General features: G+C 31.9%; 1 protein-coding gene and 1 long non-coding RNA gene across 16 annotated transcripts; one reads left to right on the top strand and one right to left on the bottom strand.

Moving 5' to 3' along the window:
• Positions 1–16,937: 16,937 nt before the first annotated feature.
• On the bottom strand, positions 16,938–18,814 carry LOC129286505 (uncharacterized). Its single transcript, XM_054922461.1, has 3 exons — positions 18,704–18,814; positions 18,248–18,638; positions 16,938–17,059 (listed from the first exon to the last, which is right to left on the bottom strand). The coding sequence occupies exons 1-3, from the start codon at positions 18,812–18,814 to the stop codon at positions 16,938–16,940; spliced, it is 624 nt and encodes a 207-aa protein (XP_054778436.1).
• A 2,274-nt stretch (positions 18,815–21,088) lies between these two features.
• On the top strand, positions 21,089–25,093 carry LOC129285856 (uncharacterized). Of its 15 annotated transcripts, XR_008587376.1 has the most exons (6): positions 21,089–21,280; positions 21,386–21,481; positions 21,761–23,644; positions 23,954–24,074; positions 24,546–24,728; positions 24,825–25,093. It is a non-coding gene; the product is annotated as an uncharacterized LOC129285856 (long non-coding RNA). The 15 variants fall into 15 exon arrangements; XR_008587366.1 differs by having other exon boundaries at positions 21,761–22,882; positions 23,040–24,728; XR_008587369.1 differs by having other exon boundaries at positions 23,954–24,728.
• Positions 25,094–25,780: the final 687 nt, after the last annotated feature.

The following is a 25,780-nucleotide window of genomic DNA, read 5'->3' as shown; positions in this document are numbered from 1 at the left end:
ATAACCAGGATTAGATAAAATCCCATAAAGAAGTTATCACAACCCAAGGGTTTAAAAGATAATTAGTTAAAATAATGGGATCCCAAGAAGACCCTTTTTAAAATATTTTTTGAGCTCAAACCATAGTTCAAAATTAATTAGATATAGTAACGGAAGTATGAAAATCAAAATAGCAACTGAAACAAGCTAAAGTAAATATGGAAATGTTCTCTAGATTCTGGCCCATCTACCACGGCGGATAGCATAGAGGGACAAGTCCTTCAAAGACCACATGCATTATGGTGAAACTATCATACGCCGCGGTATGCACCTACTGTCATGATAGTAGATTGCTATCATAACAGCTATTTGGACTTTCAAAGCACGATGTTTTGCCATCTGACATTCGATTTAGGTGGTTCAAGAGTTCACACGAACCTCTTCGAGTCGTTTAGCTAATAGCACTAGTCTCACACTCAAACAATCATCCATTAAAATGATAGACACTTGAACCCAAAATGGTTTGTTTTTACCTCAGAACACATACAAAGGTGTCCAACTCACAATGCCAAATGCATTAACCCTAGAGACACTTTGACCACCTCAGATGGACCACATGCAACATGACATATCAATCATATCACACAAATAAACATTCACACTTAAAATGACCACCAAACTCCCACTTGACAATAACACAAAGGGATAGATAAAATTTAACACACATATCAACTTTTGTCATTTTGGCACATAAATCACTTCAATTATATCACTTGTAATTGTAACTTGGCCAAGCACACACAACATCAATCTTAAACTAAGATATGCACACTTATCACAAATTCATACAAGTGATATCCCAAAATAATGTCATGTCTCTAAGTTAGCATTATATATTGACAATATTCATTACAAACCCAAAAGAGAAAGGGGAAAAACTATACAACTATGCTCTTCACTCTTTAAATGCCCCTTCCTTCCCCTTAGCCCTAACAAAGCCCTCGCCTGTAAAATATAGTCATAGGGTGAGATAAACATCTCAGTAACAGAATAATTCACTACTATTAATTAACATGCACAACTATTAGGGAGTAAAGCTATTCAAACACCAAAATATACTTTTGTATATTATAACATACTCTTTTTCATAAATGCAAATCATTTGCCACTAGCATGATCATTCTACCATCTAAGCCTCCAATCACCCCAACTGAAATGATAGGCTCTTAAACCAAGTACACATCCAAAATGGTTTAAACTCACATTCGGTGGTAGGATCACCTAGCCAAAGGTGTCCTATCCCATTTCCAGACTATGGTCTCCCCCTATCGCACACGAATTGGGGTGTCATTACTCTAACATCATATCATTGATGCTAAGGAGCATCATTCTCCAATGCCGTATCCTATATGGATACTAAGGAGAAAATTTCCAACACCGTGCCTCACTAGACACTAAAGAGATACATGTCATTTAGACTTTTACTACTCATTTCTATGGGTGAACTCCCACCCTCAACATGATCATGCTCAAAATTACCACACATTTCACACCCTTATAAGAAATCATAAATTTTCACTTAAGACCTCACAATTCTTTATCATTTTGAAAGTAGTTTTTAATGCACAAGAAAATCATCTTTCACAATACGCCAAGCTTTCAAAACACATGTAAACATATATTTATCTACTCATAAATAGTTAAGCAATATAATCAATCAGTGTAAATTATTTTGTTACCTCAACCCTTTGTCACACAAAAAGGTTATCATGGTTCAACGTTAGCTCCATCCATTCTATATGCACAAGGTAGCTCGAGCAACACTCAATCTATACAATCAAGTGACAGCTGTCAATTATCACTCTAGATAAACCCTGAATTCTCTAGGTTCTAAGTGCCTATAACACCTAATTTTTTTATCTAACTACACCAACCATTTTCAAACACTCTAACCATCCTATTAAACATTCCAACACACCAAAATCACTAACCAATTCCCTACATTGTCTCAAAGTCTTCAAATTATATTTAGGGTTCATCCAAATCCTTAACAAAAATTCCCAATCATCATAAAACTCATAAATTAGGGTTAGAAGCTTGATTTAACTCCCCAAGTCCTTAAATAAACTAATAGGTTCAATGTAAACCCAAGAGAACTAAAATCAAAGCCCTCATTGCCCCACGAATCCAGATTTTCATAAAAAAGCAGAAGAATAGGGAATGTAGAACTTACCCAAAGATGATTTAAGCTCCCAATGCTCCTAATATGGCCTAGGGATCATGCCATAGCAGAACACAAGCTCTTCTCCGTCGCTCTCTCTTATCCCTCTTTCTTCCTTCTGTTTTCAATCTATTTTCATGTCTAATAAGTGCTAATCTTGCCCGTGCACCACAATGCATTGACACACCCGTCGTGGCGCATGATACAAAAAGCCACACCAAAATGTAAACTCTCTTTCGTGCCATGGTCCGCTCAAATATTACCCTAGCCCTCTCCTAAGGCCGTCCAAGAATTCAAAAATTATATTAGTCTCCCATAAACCTCGTTAATCAATAACTTATCTAAATTGACCAAATTACCCTTGAAAACACTGATAATTACTAATTAAAAAACTTAGAATGTTACAACGACACTGATAATTACTAATTGGAAAACTTAGGATGTTACAGCGAGCGCTAAGCTTACGTCATACTCCTAACTATGAAGACTGACAATGTATGACAGACAGGAGTACGACTGAGATGAGGGAGAGAGCAAGCCAGCAAGGTAGCGAGATTGTGATTACGACTGAGCGACTGAGCAAGATTGCGAAGACAAGGTCCTGAACTCTTGATGACTGAAGTGCAAGAGCGACTGAGAAAGATTTGCCTCTGTGGCTACAAGAATGTGAGATTGAAGTTGTAGAGGTATGCGACTATAACTCAACTCTCTGTGTCTGTGGCTACCTGGTGCATGCGACAATTTGTGAGGGACTAAGGGTTTTGATTTTGGCATTGGCAAATCGCAAAACACAACGTCCCAGCATCTTCTCCGACTGACTGACTCGGTGTTTTAATAAAAAATAGTATGCAAATTTTTTTATTGAAACCAGACGGGACGGGCAGCCCAGTGGCTAACCTATAGCCCGTCCTGCCCATATATCTTATAAACAGGCTGGCCCGTAATTTCAGCTTGCTCATTTTTTTACCCGTCCATTTTCAATGGGTCCAGGCGGGTCATGTAGGTTGCTGGTTGCTTGCTCAACCTTACAAAAAAACTACATCTATCTTTTGCTTTTTCTCTTTTTGATGTACTATCATTGACTCTTTCTATGTAACTTTTCTTTTTTATTTTTGTTAATATACTTTTAATCTTTTTTAAATAAAAAAAAGCTACATGATATATAGTCTCACGATGCATAAATTCTCTCTCTAACATCATCACTATAATGTCTTCGTCCAATAATAAAACCTAATTTCTTGGCTCGTGGGTGAAGATATAAGCAATATTTCCTTTAAAAAGTAACAAGAATCTAAAATTACATAGAGAAACATAAAACAGTACTTTGAATTCCAAAATTGGGTGGAAGATAGGTTTTCACTTTCTGCAAAAGGATTGTATTTATTACGGCGTCTATCTACAAACTTTGCTCTTTCATGTTATCTGAATCAGACTTTATTGCCTCTGGTGTTCTGCAAATGCATATCACATCAATTATATATGAGATATTTTTATGGACAATTATGAGATATTTAATTAACATATATAAATACAATTTTTATTTTCAATAAAAATACTCCATCCAGTTCAAAATATAAGTAACTTTTAACAATAATTCACATATCAATAAAATTCTCATTCTAAAAAAATAATATCTTGATATTTACAAGTTAGACATCACATTAATTAACAAGTAATATTCAAAATTTACAAGTAAAATTTCTTATATTTGCAGGTCAACATTTTGCAATATTAGAACCTTAATATTTATAAATTTAAGTTTGCAAATTTACAAGTGATACTTATGAATTAAGTTGTCGTAAACTTGCGAAATTTAATTTGTAAACTTGCGAAGTTAACTTAACAAAGATGTTAAGTTAATTACAACCAAATTTCATGGGACCTAAATGTATTTTTACAAATATGTGAAACTCATTTGTAAACAAGCTTCTAATATGAAATCTATTTGTAATTGTCCCAAAAAATTAAATAAATAGATCCTATGCCGAGATGCTCCTGACGTAGGGGATGTCTTCCATCAGAGTTGTAACGTGGATGTGGGCTTCAATCTGGGCCTGTCTATACAGCCAATACAGCTGGGTTTCCTTCATAAAAAAAAAAAAAAAGGCAAATGGAAGTCAGAAAACGCGAATGATACGTTAAAGAAGAAATTGATAAAGCTTTGGTTCAGGTAGGAGATATTGTTTGGGGAGGATGCACAAAAATCACATTGAATAATAAAGTTAAAAAAGATGGTAATAGTTCTTAGTCTATTATATATTACATCACTTTTTAATTAAAATGGATACACTGTTATATCTAATACAAAAAGTGATGTCTATATGATCTTTGACTTAAAAATATAATGCATTATTAATTTTTCAAGTCTATTAATGATTTTTTTAAAAAATACTTTTAATAAATAAATCAGTTAACCTTTCACCTTTATGTGAGGCACAAAAGAGCTTTTAACAATGATTTAAAAAACAATATTGTTACGGGCAATGTAGAAAGTTATTATTAGTTTTGCAACTGCTATAATAAATAGTTTTCTACCTCAGTTATAAAACCAATGTAGGAAGATGTTAAAAAATTTAAAAATAATACACACACTCCCCAGTATTTATCGCTGTTACATCGATGAACCACTACATAAAGTAACCCTATCTACAATGGTTGTGATCATAACCAAGGGGAAGAGCCGGGACAAAAGCCAGGGATGGACGCTTCATTTGCGGATGGTTGTGATCTCCGCAAGCTTTGTCTACACGTACATGTAAATAGATGCGGTGATTTCTTGCTTTCTAAATATGTTGCTTGCCTTTTGCTTCCTTTCTCTTCAATTTACATAAAATACTTAGTGAAGTACTAATATATTCCTATTTTTCCCATATTATAAGGCATGATTATGCAATTTGAGACTCAAAATCCTATTATAATCTATGTATACATTGGCCTTACGAACAATGAATAGCTAATTTAGAAAGGTACCTTGTCACAGTAAAGTAGATGATATTTTGTGTCAAGTTTTCTCTCTTCTTCTTATGTATCTTTATAACCTTTGAAACTTCCTTTTCAAATATCTCTAATTCATAACTTCTATTAATATCTAACAATTGAAGGTGTGTCCATTTTTTTCACATTTATCCATATTTAATGGAGTGTTTCCTTTAGAAAATATTATTAATTACACCTCTTAATTAAGGGCATTGTTAAAAAAAAACCTTATTAATTACCCCTTAAAAGATTTAAAATGCCTTACATGTATTTTTTTTAAATATGACATACTTCAGAAAAATGTTTTATACTGAACGAAGAGAGTAACAAATAATTAATACATAAAAATGCATATCCTTTTTTATTAGCTTATTTTTATAATAAATAAACAATGAATAGTTGATGTAGAAAGGTCCTTTAGCGCGGGAGAGTAAAGGCTATTTTGTTTCAAGTGTGTTGTCTTCCTTGAATACTTTTGATAAACTTAAGAGTCTTTTATTTCAAATATCTCTAATTCATAACATCTGGTAATATTTAACATTTGAAGGTGTGGCCATTCTAATGCGTGTCCCTTCGTATAGAAGTTCCTCAAATTTGGAAGTGTAGAAAGCTCGAGGGAAGTCAGCCAAGGAAATACAAATGTAAGAGTAATAGATTTTGAAACTTGATCCTTTGCAACAATTACTTCTATTTCAAGCTCTTTAAGATTACGCACACCCTTGGCTATAGATGTAGGAAACATATATACTTTCACATTCAAAGCTTAAACTTTATCAATGGAATAACCACTAGTGGCTGTATTTTTTTAAAATTACTCAAATCTTCAAAATCAAATGCCACCTCCAACTTCACATTTAATTTACTCACTCCCAACTTTTGTAAATTGTTTTAAAGATTTTTAACAAGTGAAAGGGCACAAATTTCACAAAGTCTCAGCTCTCCACCACAACCAATGACTTCAAGTTCCTAAATGATTGTGTGAAAGTTGGTCATCCCATAACAATGGAATCAAATGTTTAATTTGGGTAATTTTACTATAACAATCTTTGGAAGCAACAACAACAACAACAATAACAACAAGCCTTTATCCCACTAGGTGGGGTCGACTACATGGATTGCAAGACGCCATTGTGCTCTATCATTTATCAAACTTTTAGGAATATTATTAATTAAGAGATCGCGTTCAACAACTTCTAAGAGTGTTCTCTTAGGCATTCCTCTACGCCTCTTAATCGAACTCAAAGTTATATGTTCCACTCTTCTCACTGGTGCCTCCATTGGTCTTCTTTGTACATGCCCAAACCATCTCAACCGATTTTCTATCATTTTTTTTTTCAATAGGTGCTACCCTCACTTTTTCGCGTACGTGCTCATTTCGAATTTTATCTTTACGTGTATGTCCGCACATCCATCGTAACATTCTCATCTCTGCTACTCCAACTTTATGCTCTGCTATCCCGTTAGAGCCCAGCATTCACTACTATATAACATTACCGGTCTGATAGCAGTGTGATAAAACTTTCCTTTAAGTTTATTAGGCACCTTACAATCGCAAATAACTCCTTTAGCTTTTCTCTAATTAAACCACCCAACTCGAATCCTATGTGAAATATCTCCACTGATTTCGCCATCATTTTGAATAATAGCTCCCAAATATCTAAAATTTTTCACTTGAGGTATAATTTGATCTCCCAATTTCACTTCCAAATTATTTTCGAATAATCTCTTACCAAATTTACAATATAAATATTCCATCTTACTCCTACTCAGACGGAAACCTTTCGACTCCAATGTCCTCCTCCATAACTCAAGTTTGCAATTAACCTCTTCTCTTGTTTCTGCTATAAGAACTATATCATTTGCGAAGAGCATACATTTGAGAATTTTCCTTTGAATATGTTCCGTCAAAACATTTAAGATCAAGTTGAACAGATAAAGACTCAGAGATGATCCCTGATGTAGTCCAATCTTTATAGGAAAATCTTTTGTTTGACCACTAGGCGTTCTTATACTAGTTTTTACCCCCTCATACATATCTTGTATGGCTTTAATATAAGCAATCCGTACTCCCTTTTTTCCAACGCTTTCCAAAGCACTTCTCTTGGTATACGGTCATAAGCTTTTTTCAAATCAATAAAAACCATGTGTAAATCTTTATTTTTACAATGATACTTTTTTATTAATCCCCTTAGTAGATAAATCGCCTCTGTAGTTGATCTACCTGGCATAAAACCAAACTGATTCTCAGAAATACTTGTCTCCAATCTCAACCTGTGCTCAATTATTTTCTTCCACAATTTCATTGTGTGGCTCATGAGTTTAATTCCTCTATAGTTAGTACAATTCTGAATATCTCCTTTATTTTTATAAATAGAAATTAATGTACTTCTCCTCCACTCATCCGGCATTTGCTCATGAGTTTGGAAGCAACCTTTGTTGGTAAAAAAAGGATTAAAATAAGCAAACATCACTATTGATCTGCAGGCTGTTTTAAGTGTCTAAAAATATAGATCTCAATCTAATCCACATAATATTTTTCAAGATATTGATGAAAGTTTAATTTCAAATATGTAGCAGATAGAAAATATATTAAATATTCAGGAAAAATAAATGGCTGTTTGATTTTAACAAACATCAATTTCATAATTAACAAATACAAAAAAATAGTCATTTTGCTTGAGAGAAACAAATGTTGTAATTTAATGAACAAATCATTATTAATTATTGTTTTGTGCGTGTGTGTGTGAGAGAGAGAGAGAGAGAGAGAGAGAGAGAGAGAGAGAGAGAGAGAGAGAGAGAGAGAGAGAGAGAGAGTCACATATTCCTCATGCTACAACCGAAAAGAATATTCAAGCAACCTTCAAACTTACAAACATGGAAATCTATATACTCTCACGTCTTGAAATTGCATACAAGAAATTAGCAAAAAAAGGACAAATGCATCAACATTGTCCACAAAGCACACAAGTTGGTTAATTCCATGCCTGATGAAGACCTTTGGTATCGCATAGCTTATTGGAAGGTAAATATAAAATAAAAAAAGTTTAAGTTTGAACAATCTAAATTTCATTAGTAGTGATGAATACTATAATACTCATGCCCTGCTGAGCATGGAAGACAATCAACATTTGATATTAAAATTTTTATGTTTTTTATAAATTTTTATTTTATATCATAATATTACAAACATCTAAGAACTCTTTAAAAAAAAAAAACATCTAATAACTAATTTAAAATGAACATAGAAATCGATTGAAGATCAAATGAAGATGAGCTCAAAAAATTGATGAGTACCCATGCTCATCATTATGATAAGTACATGCAAACGACTTTTTGGACCATGAGTTGTTATTTGAACAAATCACAACTCACCCCCTACCATACAACGAACTCAAAGACGTACCCACTCTTTTTTAATACAAAAGCTATTGCCACACAAACACTTCCCAGCTCGTTGACATGGGACTTTGCAATTGAACCACTTACTTCTCCAGTTCTTTATCTTATTCTTTTTTGTTTTTGTCATATATTTTTTTAAAAACCTCAACCACTTAAGCATAAAAATATCATCTTCATACGAGGCTAGCTAAGGATAGGATCATTTAGGCTGATGAGTAGATTCCCTATTTGGCACTCACTAGAGGAGCAGGACAGATGGTGTGAACAGTCGGTGCAGAGTCACTGTACTGTGGGCATGGCTGAAGGAAGGACGTCTTCATTTGCAGCTTATGTCTTTTGGACAAGTTTCACAGTGTGGGGGACCTGAATGCCAGCCTTCTATTTCAATGTAAGCTCTTTTGTCAATTTAAGAGTGACAGAGCCAAGTGGGTTAGAGATTGAGAGTAGTTAAATGAATTGAGATTTTGAGGACTGTGACATTCTGCCTTCTCCATATCAGTATTACTATTAAGCCTCTAATCTCTTTATTAAGCCAACGCTTGTCTAGGTTTGTCCTTTGGGAAATGTGTGTGTGTGTGTGTGTATATATATATTCCTTCATATGCTGCATCATGGGAATCAGACGTGTCAACATTGACACGAGAAGTTAGAGTTTTTATTAAATAACTAACCTGAGTAGTGTGGAATATTAAAAAAAATTACCTTATAGAAATTCTATAAAAAAAAAGATATTATTTTATACTAACGATAATGAAAAAAGTGATTATTAGTTAGTTATTTTTATATTTTATAATATCTTTTTTTATTTATGCTGTATAAAAATGCTTTATTATTTAATTATTTTAAATTTTTATGATATCTTCGTACATCTTGTATTTTTAAAACATTTTTCTCATTTATATTACATTATTTTTATAAAAGTTATTCAAATTAGGGATCATCATGAACTTTAGTTTGCCACATTAGTAGGGATTAGCTCCTTTTACTAGATCCAATCATTTTCTTACTCTTTCCCTTTTGAGACAAGCAACGTGGGACTGCTAGAAACTTCCTAACAAATATTATGCATGCATGATAACACACTTCAACGCATTCTTCCTCATTTTTCTGATTTTGGTTGATTTTTCTTTTGCTAATATCAATTTTTTTTCCAGTCTAAACACATCCTTTTAATATTTAGATTTTCTGTTATATATATATATATATTGTTTAAACTTGATCCTTTTAATTTAACTTGAATATGCTTTCAAAAAAGGCCTATCACAACAAAGAAAAGTGTCTAACACTATTATTCTTTCACCATTTTTGAAATTTCTAAATGGAATGCTTCATTCATTGATTAATATGGTGTCTTCATGAACCAAAGATGATAAATCATATTACCAAGCATTTATAATATTTTCTTAAAAATATATGTATTAACATGTATTTTTTATTTGATTATGATATATAAATTAAAATATATTAATTTAATGTTAACTAATTCGACTAATAAATTGTAAATTAGTATCTATTCTGATTTAATAACCTGTCCAGTTTTTAAAATCTTAGACAGGAGCTAGTGAAGTAAATGCAGTTTGCTAGTTTCAAAAAAAAAAAAAGTAAATGCAGTTTGGCTTAGGTTGCATTCAACAAACCAAAATAGCAACACCTCCTTTATCTGATATGTTGTTGGAAGTGGGAGCAAAGATAAAAATGTTTGACCGCTTTTTCCTAACGAAATGACAAAGCAATTGGGGCCTTGATTAGCCATTCATCACCTTTGTCAGCTAAAGTTTAGGCAGATTCCTTCATTGATTTTATTCCTATTAAAGACCTTTATATATATATATATATGAAGATCAATTAAATAAAATAAAAACAGCTTATGAGTATATAATAATATAACATGAATATGATATAAATTTTATAAATATAGTTGTTCAAATTATTAAATAATTATTTTATATTATATATTAAGTAACAACATAAAATTAGATAATTTTATATTACAATCTATAATTTTTGGAAAAAAACTAGAATTTTTTAAACTGTAAATGACTATGAATTTATATTTATTATTTTTGTATTATTTATTTACGTGCTATTTTATTTTAAATATTATCAATACTTACATTAAGACATATAATTAATTTTTGATATTATTTAATTATATAAGTATTTTATAATTAGGGACGAGCGAAATATTACTTCTATACGTTAACAGTTGGCTTCTCTCTTCCTACCCACCTCCTATTTTTTCCACTTTTAAATATTAATTTCAATGCTTGAAATTTAACATAATATAAAATTATTGTGTTAAATAATAAATAAATATAAATATTTAAATTTTATAATATATTAATTAATATTATTATTATAAATAAATTTATTATTTAATATTATAATAATTTTTATAATATATTAAATATTAACAATTGAAGTATAGATTCAAGAGTGGGGAAAGCTAGGAGGAGGGAAGCCTACTTAAAAAAAATGATAGTTAATATAAATTATGTAGATTTTAAATTACAAATTTAAAAATTATCATAACATACATATGCATATAAATTATTGTCAAGTATGTTTTTTTAACAATTACATTTGGATTAGAAAAAATAAGTTTCGTTATTTATAAAATATATGTGTGTGTGAAAAAATTACAAATACCTTGAAGAAAGGCAGAGGCAAAACAATAGGATGATGCTGTAGTGTTATGGAGGTGATTGTACATACTACATTTTACTATCATTAACCCAAAAAATAATATTACTTTCCTCTCAAAACCTGATGAGGTGGTTTTTATCTTTATATTTACTCAAACCAATTATCAAGTGATTAATTGTGTTATTATTTTTTTAATAAAGGGGCAAGCATAAGCTTGGGAGGGGTTTATAAAGGTTACAACAAAAACTGGGCTATATTTAGCCTATCTTCTTGGATCAGCTCCATGGATTTCTTTGACTATAAAATTAGCAACAACATACATAGTTACTTTTCTATAAACATGGTGAATCCTAACTCCATGTTATTGTAGATGAAATTATGAGTTGCATTAATCTCATTATTTCATTGATGAGTTGCCACAATATTATATCTTTAAAAATCATGTTGATTAATGCTTTCAGGGAATTAAAATAAAATTTAACGTTAGCTAATAGCATTTAGATATGTGTATTGATTTTAATTTTAGATTTCAAACCTTGCATTTTAAATCTCACGTTTAAAATTCATGTATTTAAAATTCTTTATTTGAATAGTTTAAAAAATTTTAAATGAAGAAGAGGGTTGAGTTGAGATTAGAAACAAAAACAAAAAAATTAAAAAGGATGAATTTACCTTTATTTTTCAATTGATAAGAAACGATAATGAGGTATAAAAAAAAATACAAGAGTCCTATAGGCCATGATAGTGAAAATACAAAGAGAACAAGAAATTTAAATTAACTATAATTTTAAATGACTAGGATATAGAGAAAATTAATGTATTGTCATTAAGTCTCTCTATGTAACTTCTCTTTTCTATTTTTGTTAATATACTTTCAATCTTTTTTTAAAAAGGATACATCATATATAGTCTCACAGTGCACAAATTCTCTCTCTCTCTCTCTCTCTCTCTCTCTAAAATCATCACTATAATGTCTTCCTCCAATAATGAAACCTTAATTTCTTGGTTCGTGGGTGAAGACATAAGCAATATTTTCTTTAAAAAAGTAATAGGACTTTAACCTTACATAGAGAAACCAAAAAAAGTATTTTGAATTCCAAAATTGGGTGGGAAAGTAGGGTTTCACTTTCTGCAAAAGGATTATATTCATTACAAATTTTATCTATAAGCTTCGCTCGTGCATGTTATCTGAATTAGACTTTATTGCCTCTGGTGTTCTACAGATGCATATCACATCAATTATATATGAGATATTTATATAGACAATTATTAGATATTTAATTGGCGTATATAATTATAATTTTTATTTTTAATAAAAATACTCCATCCGATCCAAAATATAAACAACTTTTAACAATAATCCACATATCAATAAAATTTTTATTCTCAAAAAAATAATATTTTAATATTTACAAGTCAAACGTCACATATTAATACCTTAATATTTACAAATTAAAGTTTGCAAATTTACAAGTGATATTTGTGAATTAAGTTGCTGTAAAATTTTGAAATTTAGTTTGTAAATATGCAAAAGTTAACTATAAATATTAACTTATTAATATTGTAAAAGATTGAGTTGTAAATCAAAGAAGTTTGAGCTGTAAATGTACAAAATTTACTTATAAATCTATTATGTTTGATTTCTAAATTTTAAAACATAAATAATTCAACAAAAATATTTTTCACAAAAAAAATTCATTCTTTGACAGGTCAACACCAGTTAAAGGAAATTCATTTTATATGGTAAATTAATTACAACCAAATCTTATGAGACCTAAATGTATCTTTACAAATATGTGAAACTTATTGGTAAACAATATTCTTATATAGAATCTATTTGTAATTTTTTCAAAAAATTAAATAAACGGATCCTATATTCTGTTAGGATCTCGCAGCACACAATAACCGAGATGCTCTTCATGCAGGGAATCTCTTCCATAAGAGTTCTAAGTTCTGACGTGGATGTGGGCTTCAATTTGGGCTTGTTATACAACCCATGCAACTGTGTTTCCTTCATTACAAAAAAAAAAAAAAAGGAAAACGGAAGTTAGAAAACACGAATAACATGTTAAAGAAGAAATTGATAAAGCTTTGGTACGGAGAGGAGAAATTGTTTGGGGAGGACGCACCAAAATCACATGGAATAGTAAAGTTAAGAAAGATGATAATAGTTCTTGGTCTATTATATATTACATCTCACTTCTTAATTACAATGGATACACTATTATATCTAATATAAAAAGTGATGTCTACATGATTATTGACTTAAAAATTATAATGCATTTTTAATTTTCAAGTGTAATTTAAGGATTTTTTTAAAAAAAATTACTCTTATAAATAAATCAGTTAACCTTTCACCTTTATGTGAGGTACAAAAAAGCTTTTTTTTTTAATAAACAAAGGAAACAAAAGCAAGCTAATGCCTAGCATCAACTACAACCACATTACAATTGGCTTGTAGGAAAGGAATGAGCCCATAAGGAGCCTGATTGATGGTGTGAAACCCAGGATAAATGGAGAGGGCCCACTTTGCAAGGAAGTCCAGTTGATTAAATTCGCGAGACACATGCTGCGTCTTCACCTCCCAAGTCTGGTGCAAAAAATCTCATGTCAATTCAATGGTGACATGATCTTCATGCTCAATAATAGATCCCATTCTCGTTAGTTCCAGAGTCTCCATAGAATTTGTTTCAAGAATTGTTTTTCTGTAACCCAAGTCCCAAGCCATTTTTTAACCCATGCATCCATGTAGTAATTTCTGCTGAGAGGCTATCTCCCCTAACTAACTGTTAAATAAAACTAGAAATGAATTGACCCATAGAATTGTGAAGTAGACCTCCAAATGCAGCCACTCGTCCCTCCATTACAAATGCCCCATCCATATTGAATTTTATCCATTCGTCAAGTAGGCATTCCCTTCCAAGCACAATGTGTGTTATGATCTCTCTCCCAAATTTGACCTTCTTATGTGCATCTTTCAAGCTTCGGATATTTGCTTGAGACTGAGTTACGATAGCTTGAACAGGTGTGATCATATTCTCAAAAATAAAGAGGTTTCGTTGCTTCCATAACTCTCAACATACAAGAGTGAAGAGTGCACTCCAATCCTTGAACTTTTTCATTTCCTTGGTAGTATTGTTCCATCTTAGCCAATCATGAAGCTGTATTGTAAAGAAACAATTCCATAGTACGAGCCAAATCAGTTTCTACCATAAGCAACATGTTCACACACAGTCACGTAAAACATGAACAATATCTTCAGAGCTATTTGTACATATTGCATGTGTCCTCACCACAGAGTCCCTTTTTCTTTCGTGAGACATTTGTCAATAGAATATTTTGGGCAGCCATCTATAAAAAAGTTTTAAATTGTTACAAAGCCTCAATTTTCTAAAGCTTTTCACAAAATTTGTTTACTCAAGAGTCTGTACATGGAACCATGTCATAAGTAGATTTAATAGAGAACATGTCATTCTTGTTCGACCTCCAGTGAATATTTGATCCATAGTTCACCCATTCTACCCTATCTTGCTCTTTGTTCTGGGTAAGTTGAATCCCAGACCAGATATTAGACCTAGGTTGGTTGACATCAATTCAAGACAATACGTCTTCCCTATAATTATACTTATTTCAAATTATCTTTACCCATAAATCATCTCTTTGTTTTACTAAACCCTAGCTAGGCTTCATAAGTAAAGCTTGATCTAATATTTAGCATGCTGAAAACCTAAGCCACCATTCATCTTTTTCTTATAAAGTTCTTCCCATGCAACCAAATGTATCTTTTTTGTTCTATTGAGGTACCCGAGATAAAGTCTCTATTGCATTTATCAAGCTTTTCACAAGTATTCACTGGAAGTTGAGCAGTTTGCATAACATGATTTGGGATAACAGATATCACCAATGTAGCTAAAGTTAAGCGGCCAACAAAAGAGAACATACTAGATTTCCAAGTCATGAATCTAACTTTTACTTTATCCACTGTTTCCTGGAAGGCCTCCTTGTTGACATGCTTGTGGAGAAGAAGAGCTCTCATATATTTTCCCATGTTTGCTAATTGTGTGAAGTCCAAAAGCTGACTAATCTCACTGTGCTTAGTAATAATAGTATTAACTAAGAAAAACATACACATTTTGGAAGAGTTGACTTTCATGCTTGAAGCAACGCAAAATTTCTCAAGAGTTTCCTTGATTATCCGTGTTTGCTGCATAGTGGCTTTAGAGAACAAAATAATATCATCTATGAAAAAAAACAAATGTGAAAAAGGATGACTGGTCTTTGTGAGACGAATAGGCTACCAATCTCTTAAATTCACCTATCCTTGAATTAAGTGGGCAAGCTTTTCCATGAAAATTACAAACAAGTACGTGACATAAGATCTCCCAATCTTACTCCCCTTAAAGGGATACATTTATCTGCCTTTAATTCGATCGAAAGTAATTGCATGTGTACAGTTGAAAGAGCAGCATAAACCAAGTCCATAAAAGAGCTAGCCAATTCTAATTCATTTAGACAATTATGCATGAACTCCTAATTAACACAATCAGATGTCTTTTGTAAATCAATTTTGATGGCCAAAAACTTGTTTTCCTCCTCATATTAGGCATAGAATGCATGATCTCCTAAGCTACGATGATATTATCAAAGCTGTGATGTACAGGAATGAAACTACATTGGTTAGGGGAAATAATTTAAGAAATATACAAATTCTCTTTGCAACTACTTTCGTAATAATTTTATACATAACATTGCACAAGCTAATTGATCTTAAATCCCTCACACATTCATAGATTTTTCTTTGGACTAAGCACGATAAGAGTACCATTTACCTCCTTAATATTATGTGCATTAGAGAAGATGTGCTACACAAGATTGACAATCGAGTCACCCACAAGGTCCCATTGATTATGGTAAAACAAAGCATTAAATCTATTAGGTCTAAGACATTTCAAGGGCTCCATATCAAAAAGCACTTGTTTAGTTTCTTCCTTGGTAGCTATATAGGCACACATTGACTATCGGCTCTCTTCAAGAGTAGGGGACAAAATAGAGTAGGTAAAAGTTCATCTATCAACCCCATCCTCCAGGAATAAACTAGCAAAGAAACCAGTCATCATCTCCCAAAATTCTATGCTATCATAAGACCAACTCCCATCCTCCCTTTATAAAGATGTAATCTTATTAATCTTTTTACAATGATTAGTAAAGGAGCGAAATAGACTAGAATTTTTGTCTCCATATAGTTGCCATTGTAGTCAAGCTTTCTGAGCCTATAGCAATAAATCTTGAATGATCATTTCTTCAAGCTTTTTCCATAGCTAGAATTGAAGCTCTTCAAAATAATCAGCATCCCATCCCTTAACAATAACATTCAAGATGCCATCTAGTTGTCTCAATAAACATCTTTTACATGCTTCAATGTGTTCGAAAATAATTGTATTCCAATCCTTATAAGCCTGTGTAAATTGAGAGATGTTCACTGACCAATCAACATGTTTTGACCAGTTCTCTCTTACCATATCCTCAAACAGATTGTGAAGGACCCATGAGGTGATGAACTGAAATTGTCTCTCACTTCAAAAGTTATATGAGCTGTCATTCATGCTTAGAAGGATCGGCCAGTGATCAGACTTGAATCGAGGCAGGTCTGTCACTGTGGCATTGTTGTAAACATAAAGCCATTGGTTATTAGCAAGAAAATGATCAATACAAACTTTCAACCCTCCCCATCTCTAAGTGCAGGTCCCACATGGCCCAAGTCAGTGACATCAATATCATTTACTAACCTCTTGAACTCTTTGTCACTAGAAGTTTTCTTAATAGCTGTTGATCGTCGTTCTTCATCCAACAACGTCACATTAAAGTCATTTCTAATGACCTAGGCCCCTTAGATATTGATACTCAATCTTCATAACTCATTTCAACAGCATATTCAGACCACAGGGTTAGAACTAGCATAAGTGATAGTCGTGAACTAGCTTACATTTTGAAAAGTAGTAACCTCAAGATGAATAAACTGACATTGCTTTTCAACCACCGTCACCTTCTTGATAGTAGTATCCCACAGAATCTAAATTCCTCCACTATATCCTTTTGCATCAATCACGTTAAAGTACGAAAATCCCAACTTATTTATCAGCTTACTAGCATTTTGGACACTCACTCACGTTTCAAGAATAGCCAAGAAATTGAGTATATAATGTTTTTTAGATCTTGTACAAGGTGGGAAAAAAGACTTTGACCCCGTACCCCTAGAATTCCAAATCATATAATTCATTAGGAAACTTCCTAGAGAAGGAGTGCTTGCCCCTTTGAGAATGATTTACCTTGTGTTTCCATGCATGCATCCACGTGAACAGTAGCCAAAGTTTACATGATCCATTTGCTTAGTGTATAATTTTTCAGCCTACCTCAACCTCACCCTTTGTATGGATATTTGTATTCACGTTTGGAGGCCCGCTATTACAATATTCCATTTGAGCATCCACAAGTCCTGCTTCAGTAATAATCAAATGGCCCATATCCATTTTATCTAAATCTAATAATTTTAGAACCTCAAAAGAATTTGACCAATGTGTGTGCCTATCATTTTGAGCCACCACAATAGCCTTTTTTTCCCCAGCATCCACATATCTATTTTCCTTATCCCATAGCCTACTCCTCCCATCATTCTTTCTTTTATGTCATACTGGGACCCATGCATTTTTTGTTTGATTAATTTCCTTCCCAAATATCCTACCATTTGACCCCTTTAAATATCCTTCTTGCTTTTGATTTGACTTTGCCTCATAATTAACACATGTTTCCATTTGATTTTCTCGTCCGACATTCTCACTCAACTGATTCTTCAAATAAATACCCCTATCAAATCCCTTGGAATTTGTAGTTTTAACATTCCTACAGAAGTCCTATATTATCATAATATTTGGACTCAACTGCATCTCCTTCTCCGATTGACCCATCTCCATCATCGACAACGGCATTGCACTATCTTATCAATCATTTTCTTCCTATTTTGCCTCTTACTTTCATCTCCATTTTCCTCATTTACCTTCGAGGTTACCTCACCTTGTTCACTATCAGTGTTTATCAATGGGCAATCCTTATTGAGATGCCCATACTTTCCATAATGGAAGCACACTTGATGCAAGCCCTCGTATTCAAATTTCCATACTTTGCCAAACACAGCAAAACCCAGTAAAAGAGGTTTATGAAGATCAATCTCTGCACAAATCCTATCAAATACTCCTTTATCGTATATTGAAGTAGACAAGTCTACCTTCAAAGTTCTACCTACCATATTACCTATCCTTCTCAATGATTCCACATTATAAAGCTCAAACAGCAAATATAGTATATGCACCCACACAGCAATCTTCCATTGCGTATCAACCTTCCATAGATTGAAATTTGGCCTCTATCGTTGCACCAAAATATAATGATCATCAATCATCCATGATCAAAGGTGAAACAACAGAATACCCATTGCTTAAAGGTGAAACCCTCATTCCTAGTCATCCCTTTACCCTCTGTTTTCTCCCTGAGCCCACTCCTAAACACAAACTCCAGTTGAGGAGAAGAATCCTCTGACATAACTTATCTCTCTCTTTACCACCTCCACAGTCACCAACATGATTCTCTTTTCCTCCATTGCTCTTAGTTATCTCACTCATCTCACTCAGGTAGAACGTAACGATAACATAAAGTGATTAAAAAATACTAATAATAACTTTCTACAAAAAAGCTTTTAACAGTGATTAAAAAAACAATGTTGTTACAAGAAATGTAGAAAGTTATTATTAGTTTTACAATTGCTATAATAAATAGTTTTCTTATTGGTTATAAAAACGATGTGGGAAGATGTAAAAAATTTAAATAATACATACATACTCCCTCCCCACTTTTTGTCACAGTTACATTGATGAACTGCTATATAAAGTAGCTCTATTTACATTGGTTGTGACCATATATAACCTATGAAAGAGCCAGGACCAGAAGCCAAGGATGGATGCTTCATTCGTAGATGATCGTGATCTTTACAAGCTTTGTCTATGTATAGATGTAAATAGACAGGGTGATTCTTGCTTTCTAATATGTTCTGTGCCTCTTTTTGCTTTCTTCCTCTTCAATTTACATAAAATACTCTTTAGTGAAGTAATATATTCCTATTTTTCCCATATTATTAGCCACAATTATGCAATTTGAGAGCCAAAATCCTATTATAATCTATGTATAAATTGGCCTTGTGAACAATGAATAGATAATTTAGGAAGATACCTTGTCACGAGAGAGTAGATGATATTCTGTGTCAAGTTTTCTCTCTTCCTCTTATGTATTTTTGATAACCTTGGAACTTCCTTTTCAAATGTATCTAATTGATAACTTCTATTAATATCTGACAATTGAAGGTGTGTTCGTTTTTTCCACATTTATCTATTAATAGAGTGTCTCCTTTAGAAAACATTATCAATTACACCTCTTAATTAAGGGCACTATTAAAAAAACCTTATTAATTTCACCTTAAAAGATCTAAAATGTCTTGCATGTAGTTTTTTAATATGACATACTTTAGAAAAATGTTTCATACTAAACAAAGAGAGCAACAAATAATTAATGAATAAAAATGCATATCCTTTTTTATTAGCTTATTTTTAAAATAAATAAATAATAAATAGTTGATGTAAAAAGGTACTTTGTCGCAGAAAAGTAGAGGATATTTTGTTTCAAGAGTGTTGTCTTCCTTGTGTACTGTTGATAAACTTAATTGAGTCTTCCTTTTTAAATATCTCTAATTCATAATATTTGATAATATCTAACATTTGATGGTGTGACCATTTTACAATGCCAAAAAAAAAAAAAACTCGATTTAGAGACAAATTATAATGTGTCTCTAATGGAAACGGAATTAGAGACGTGTAACAAATATTTTAATTATTTATGTAACTTTTTTTGTAAAAATAATTTAAAAATGTTACACACAAATTTAGAGACAAATAAAAAGGTATCTAAAATCTTCATCTCTAAGTCATAGCTAAATTTTAATAGAGACAATTTTTTAGACAACTTGAGTTCATCTCTAATTATCTAAGTTATTTTTTTATACTTGTTTGTAAATTCTCTTCTAAAATAATCATCGAGACTTGTTTAGAGACAGCAAGAAAATCCATATCTAATTATTAACAAATCTGTCTCTAGAGTTGTCTCAAAAATTTTATAAAATATTTTTATAAAAATTAGAAAATTGTTAGTTTTTTATTACCTATATTGTTAACATGAATCTTTGATTTTCAATTAAAACTCCCTGTCTCCTTTAATTTTAGTCATTTCTCGAATCATTTTTTAGCCCAAGCTCCCTAATAAATTATATTTTTATCCTCTTCACTTGGTCATTTTATTAATGAATTGTGGCTAATTGAGATTAAATAGATTATATTTTATTTAATCAGTCACTGCTTATTTGTGAGAATTGATTGATTAAATCTTAAAAATTATGATAAAATTCTCCATTAAATATTTTTATACATACGCCTATTGAATATTATTTTATTTTGTGTAGATTTTTAAATCTAAATTGAACATAATTAATGGAGATCTGTTAGGCTTTAAGTTGAAATAACTCAATAAGTTAAGTCAAAATTTATGATAATTTAATTTATGAATATTTTTATTCGTTTCGGGATAAATTTAGCATGATGTGTTTGTGGCTTAGTGCAAAACTGAAAATTCATCTTGTTGTATAACCCTGGTTCGAATCTTGGTGGTGCGAGGCCAGGAATTTTTTGTTTGCCACAACTTCTGGAAATTACATTTCTACCCCATAAAAGAAGAAGAAGAAGAAGAAGAAGAAGGGGCAAAAAAAAAAACAAGAAGAGTGATCAGATAGAGTCGGATATTTCTTTCCCTTATCCTTTCAGCTTTAGCAGGGAGAGACTAAGAGGGAGTGAACTTCAAACCCCTTTTGTATCTTCTCCAATCTTTCTTCGCCGCATTCCTTTTCATCCATCGCCGGCGGCCACAAACAAGCTAGAGATTCCTCTTCCTCCTCGGTTCATGCAACAGGTATGAGTGTCGCTGTCAGTTCTTCTCCTTTCTCTCCCCTATTATGTCTTTGCTGAGGCGTACTTCATCCATCTCTCTCAGCGACTCCTTCCTTTTCTGTTCCAGTTGCGGTGAGGGTGTGTGACGGGACTTCTTTTTTCTTTTTGGCCCATGGTTGCACTGCTAGTTGGTGCTGCTTGCTCTTTCCGCCGCTGATTGAAGGTGAGGAGCTTCGAACTCCCTCCTCCTTGTTGGTTCTGTTCGTGTATGTGTGTTTAAATTGCAATAATTGTGAATTATTCCCTTTCTTTATTGCTCTGTGTGTCGTATATATGAGGAAGGAAGGGTTTAAATAAGCTGAAAATTTTCAGTTTAACGTGCAAGATGAGGATAGTGTTGATTTGAATTTTATTTGAGCTTAATCTGATTCTTGATGGGCTATGGTTTTGAAAAGTATGATAAATCTAAATGTTGATGCTGAATTTTTTTTTTTTTTGGCAGATGATTGATGGATAAGAAGCTCCATTGAGTAAATTAGGAATTGATGCATATTAAGTGTTTGTTGAAAGGTTTGAAGGAGGATTAGATCTCATTTAAATAACTAGTTATGGCTAGAGGAGTATATATGAAGGAAATTGATGATAAATAATGATGCTTGGGAAAACTTTTAGATAATGAATTTTCGTATTCTTTTTTAATTTTCCTGATTATGTGAAAATTGGGAAGTTTAATAAACTCATATATCGACATTAGAAAATGTTAGGATGAGATTGAGGAGGAAAGAACTTAGATGTACAGTGTTCACACTAATGTCTAGGAGGTGTTTGATAAAATGTTTGTAAGAAGAAATTTTGAATTATAGTGGTAAAAAAAATATTGTGATGATTGTATTGCTGTAAATTAGAACTATGGAAGGCAATTGTTTTCTACAATGAAAGTTAGAATGGAATTACGAGATCTTTTTTTCTTTTTTTGGGGGGGGGGGGTGGGGGAATCGTTTGGTTTCCAAATTCAAGCTCCAAATTGTTTACACACAGACACACATCTTGAAGATGTCTATGGAATATTTGATGCATGTCTGAAAATGGTTAGAGTTAAGATTTATCTATTCCACACCTCTGAATTTTTGCACTGTAGATTCTTGGATGTAAAGTGTGATGTGTGTGTGTGTGTACATCCATGATTTAAATTTAACTACATGTGCTTTAGAAGAGTTGGAAAGTAAAAAAAAATTATTATATAAACAAAGTGCTGGATAGAAAGTATATATACACAATACTTCAAGGATTGAAAGGTCAAAGTTATAAATTGGGCTGATTTGAGAATTTAGTTGATTACAGTATTGTTAATATTGGAAAAGAGTTTATTAAACTTGAATGTATGTCATTAAGTTTTCTTTTTATTTGTTAATGGTATTTAGAGGAAGGAAGATTTGATTGGAGCTCTAAAGAGTGAATTTTAGTGCTTGAGAACATTACAGGTAAGATGAGGATGAGAAGACTATGGGAAGGTGAAAATCGATGCTGACTGTGAAGATGAGGATGTTGCAGCTGCAGTGAAGTCAACCTTGTGCTTGTGTTTCTCCAATCATTTTTAATTTCACTTGTGCTTTCATATGCATAAGTTGAGTCAGATCATATTAATTATATTTAATGTCTCAAAATATGGTGGCCTAACCTTATGCTTAAATCTGTGCTTGTTGCTACAACCAATACCTGTCTTTCTAGATTATGCTTTAAAACAGTTCTTTCATAGTAATTCAAGTGAGCTTTTATTTTAGATTACAATCAATCATGTCCTTCGCAAGAGCTTGTGGCAACGGATCTGCATGGCTTGGAGTGGAGGTTCAGGCATATATATATGGTTATGCCACTTGCGCCTGTTATATTTTTTTAATTCTTAATATGTATTAGGATTTAATTTCTAGAGTTGATCGAAATACTATATCCTGTTTTTGTTTCTATTTTGGAATACAAATGTAACTGCATTGCAAATGTAGAGTTGTTCCTAAGATTAGGCCTTTTTTCGGGGGCTGAATTTTTTTGTGGAGTTTGCATATGTTAAGACAAAACAAGAGCTTGCAACTCGGGAAGCTGATCAAAAAAGGAGAGAGAGGCTAGTATCTCAGTTTTTTGAAGTTAGTAAATTTTATGTTAATTAGTTTGAGTCTAAATATAATTTATGTATTTTTAGTACTTACCAGAGGTATGGATATATCTACTTTTGGCGGAGGTTTTTTAGTTCTTCATTTACTTATATGCATTTAAAATCTTTTTTGTTGTGCACTTTATTTATGAAGAGTGCTATCATGCGCTTTTCTTTTTCTAGAGGCACTTCGGGATGGTCAGATAGATTTGTCTTAGCTTGGAATTGATCCAAGTACGTGTAAGTGACCAGCACGTTAAATTTTAAAAATATTATTTAGTCTTTGATGATTGTGGACAGTGTTAATACTTAACAGAGTGCCAAATAGAAATGAAATAATGAAATCACTGTTAGAAGTGAGTTATTTTATGAGTAGATCAGTAAACATTAGTGTTTGCTGAATTTTGTGTTTTCTTAACCACTTATGGCACATAGTAAGATTGACTCAGCAAATTAGTTTGTGTTTTTTGTGTTGGGGACTGAATTTTCAGAATGGAAGTGAGTTGTTCTTATTTGTAGAGTAATATTTACTTTTCTTTCTCTTTGCAGTGATTTCTGAAGTAATGGCAAGTTTACTTTGTAAAGGTGCTCTTTGGTTCACTATTTTGTATTTTGCACATGTGTGACACCAAGACAAACGGTGGATGGAAATTAACTTCACATCTTTTAGGTGCCATATTAGTCTTCTTTGTTTTTTTTTTTAAAAAAAAAACTTTAGATAAACTACTTAAATAAAAGGCATGAATGTTATGATTTACACGTGGCATGAATGCAGCTTTCTTCCAAAGAGTCTTCATATGTTTTTGTTGCTTGTCCCATCTTCCAAAAATTTATTGATACTTGGCCTACTGATCTCATTATAGATTTTCATCTTGAAAGATCTTTGAGGACAATCAAAATTGAACTTTTAGTGCAGATGCAAGTAATCTATCCTGTTTCTGTGTCAATTTTATCTTCACGATTAGAATAAGTTCCAAAATTGTTTTACCTAAGTGTAAAAATAGATTTCACCATGGCACATGTGCATTTAGTAATCATCTCTGTAATGTTTTTGTTCTGCCCCTTCGTTGGTTTTTATATTCTTAGTGTGACTGTAGAGTTGCAATGACAATATTCAAAGGTTTTGTACATGTGTTTCAAGGGAGTTGACTGCTTGAAGTATGATAATTGTGAGGATATACATGGTCTTAGTCCGAAGGAAAGGCATAAGAGGCTGTTTATGGAAGAGGAAATTGATAATTACGTTTTGTGAATACATGCACCCCATAATGAGTGAAGTTCTAATAAAATATGGAAGGTCCACTTTATTCTCTATTTATGAATGGTGAGTATTTCACATACTCCTTGCCTTAAGGTTTTATATTTAATATATATTGATGTAAAGTTGGTTTAATGTTTACTTTTCATGTTTATGTTACAGGGACTTTGCGTCAAGTATATGGTGATGATTGCATTTGTGAGTTTTGTACCTACCATTACAGTTTTGCTTTTTTTTATTATTTTAGGAATAAGTGTAAGCTTGAAGCTTTTCATGCAGATAGTTTTTTTCCCCCCTTGTTAGGTTTAGTTTGAAGAATTTGCAGAACAATGATATCTTTTATTTTGGCAGGAGAAGACCATGTAACATCTTTTATAAACTATTATATGTTGTTTATTGTATTTAAAGCAAATTATATGTTCTATGTTTAAGGCAATATCTTGTTATGAATTTTTCTTTCTCGCTATTAAATTAATGTCAAAAATTTGCAAAGGATTAACATAATGGAGGAATGAAGAGAAATATTTTGTTTAAAAAATATATATTTTTGAGACGGATTTAGAGGGAGAATAATCCACCTTTAACAAATATATGAATTATATATAATTATTTTAGTGATGAATTAAAATTCATCTCTAAATTTAGAAACGGATTTTGAGATGAATTATATCTCTCTCTGCAAGGTTCAAGGTGACAATTTTAAAAGAAAATTAGAGTCAGTAAATTTTAATTTAGAAACAAAAGCACATCCTCTCAAATTAGAGTCGGGCAACAAGCAATCTCTGTTAAAGAAAAAAAAGATTAAAATAAACAAGCATCACTGTTGATCAGTAGTCTTGTTTAAGTGTCTGAAAATGTAACTCTCAATCTAATCCACATATTATTTTTCAAAATATTGATAAAAGTTTAATTTCAATATATAGTAGATCAAATAGAAAATATATTAAATATTTGTGAAAAAAAATCACTGTTTTATTTTAACAAGCATTAATTTCATAATTAATAAATACAAAAAAAAGTCATTTTGCTTGAGAGAAACAAATGTTGTGATCTAGAGAACAAATCAACATTAGTTGTTGTGTTACATATTTAAACATATATATATATATATATGACAG

The sequence above is a fragment of the Prosopis cineraria genome, unplaced genomic scaffold (assembly GCF_029017545.1).
Source record: "Prosopis cineraria cultivar Desert tree isolate PC_DT_omini unplaced genomic scaffold, ASM2901754v1 PC11, whole genome shotgun sequence".
In the NCBI taxonomy this organism is placed as follows: domain Eukaryota; kingdom Viridiplantae; phylum Streptophyta; class Magnoliopsida; order Fabales; family Fabaceae; genus Prosopis; species Prosopis cineraria.
Note: the sequence above shows the minus strand (reverse complement) of the source record. Positions and strands in the feature narration are given on the sequence as shown.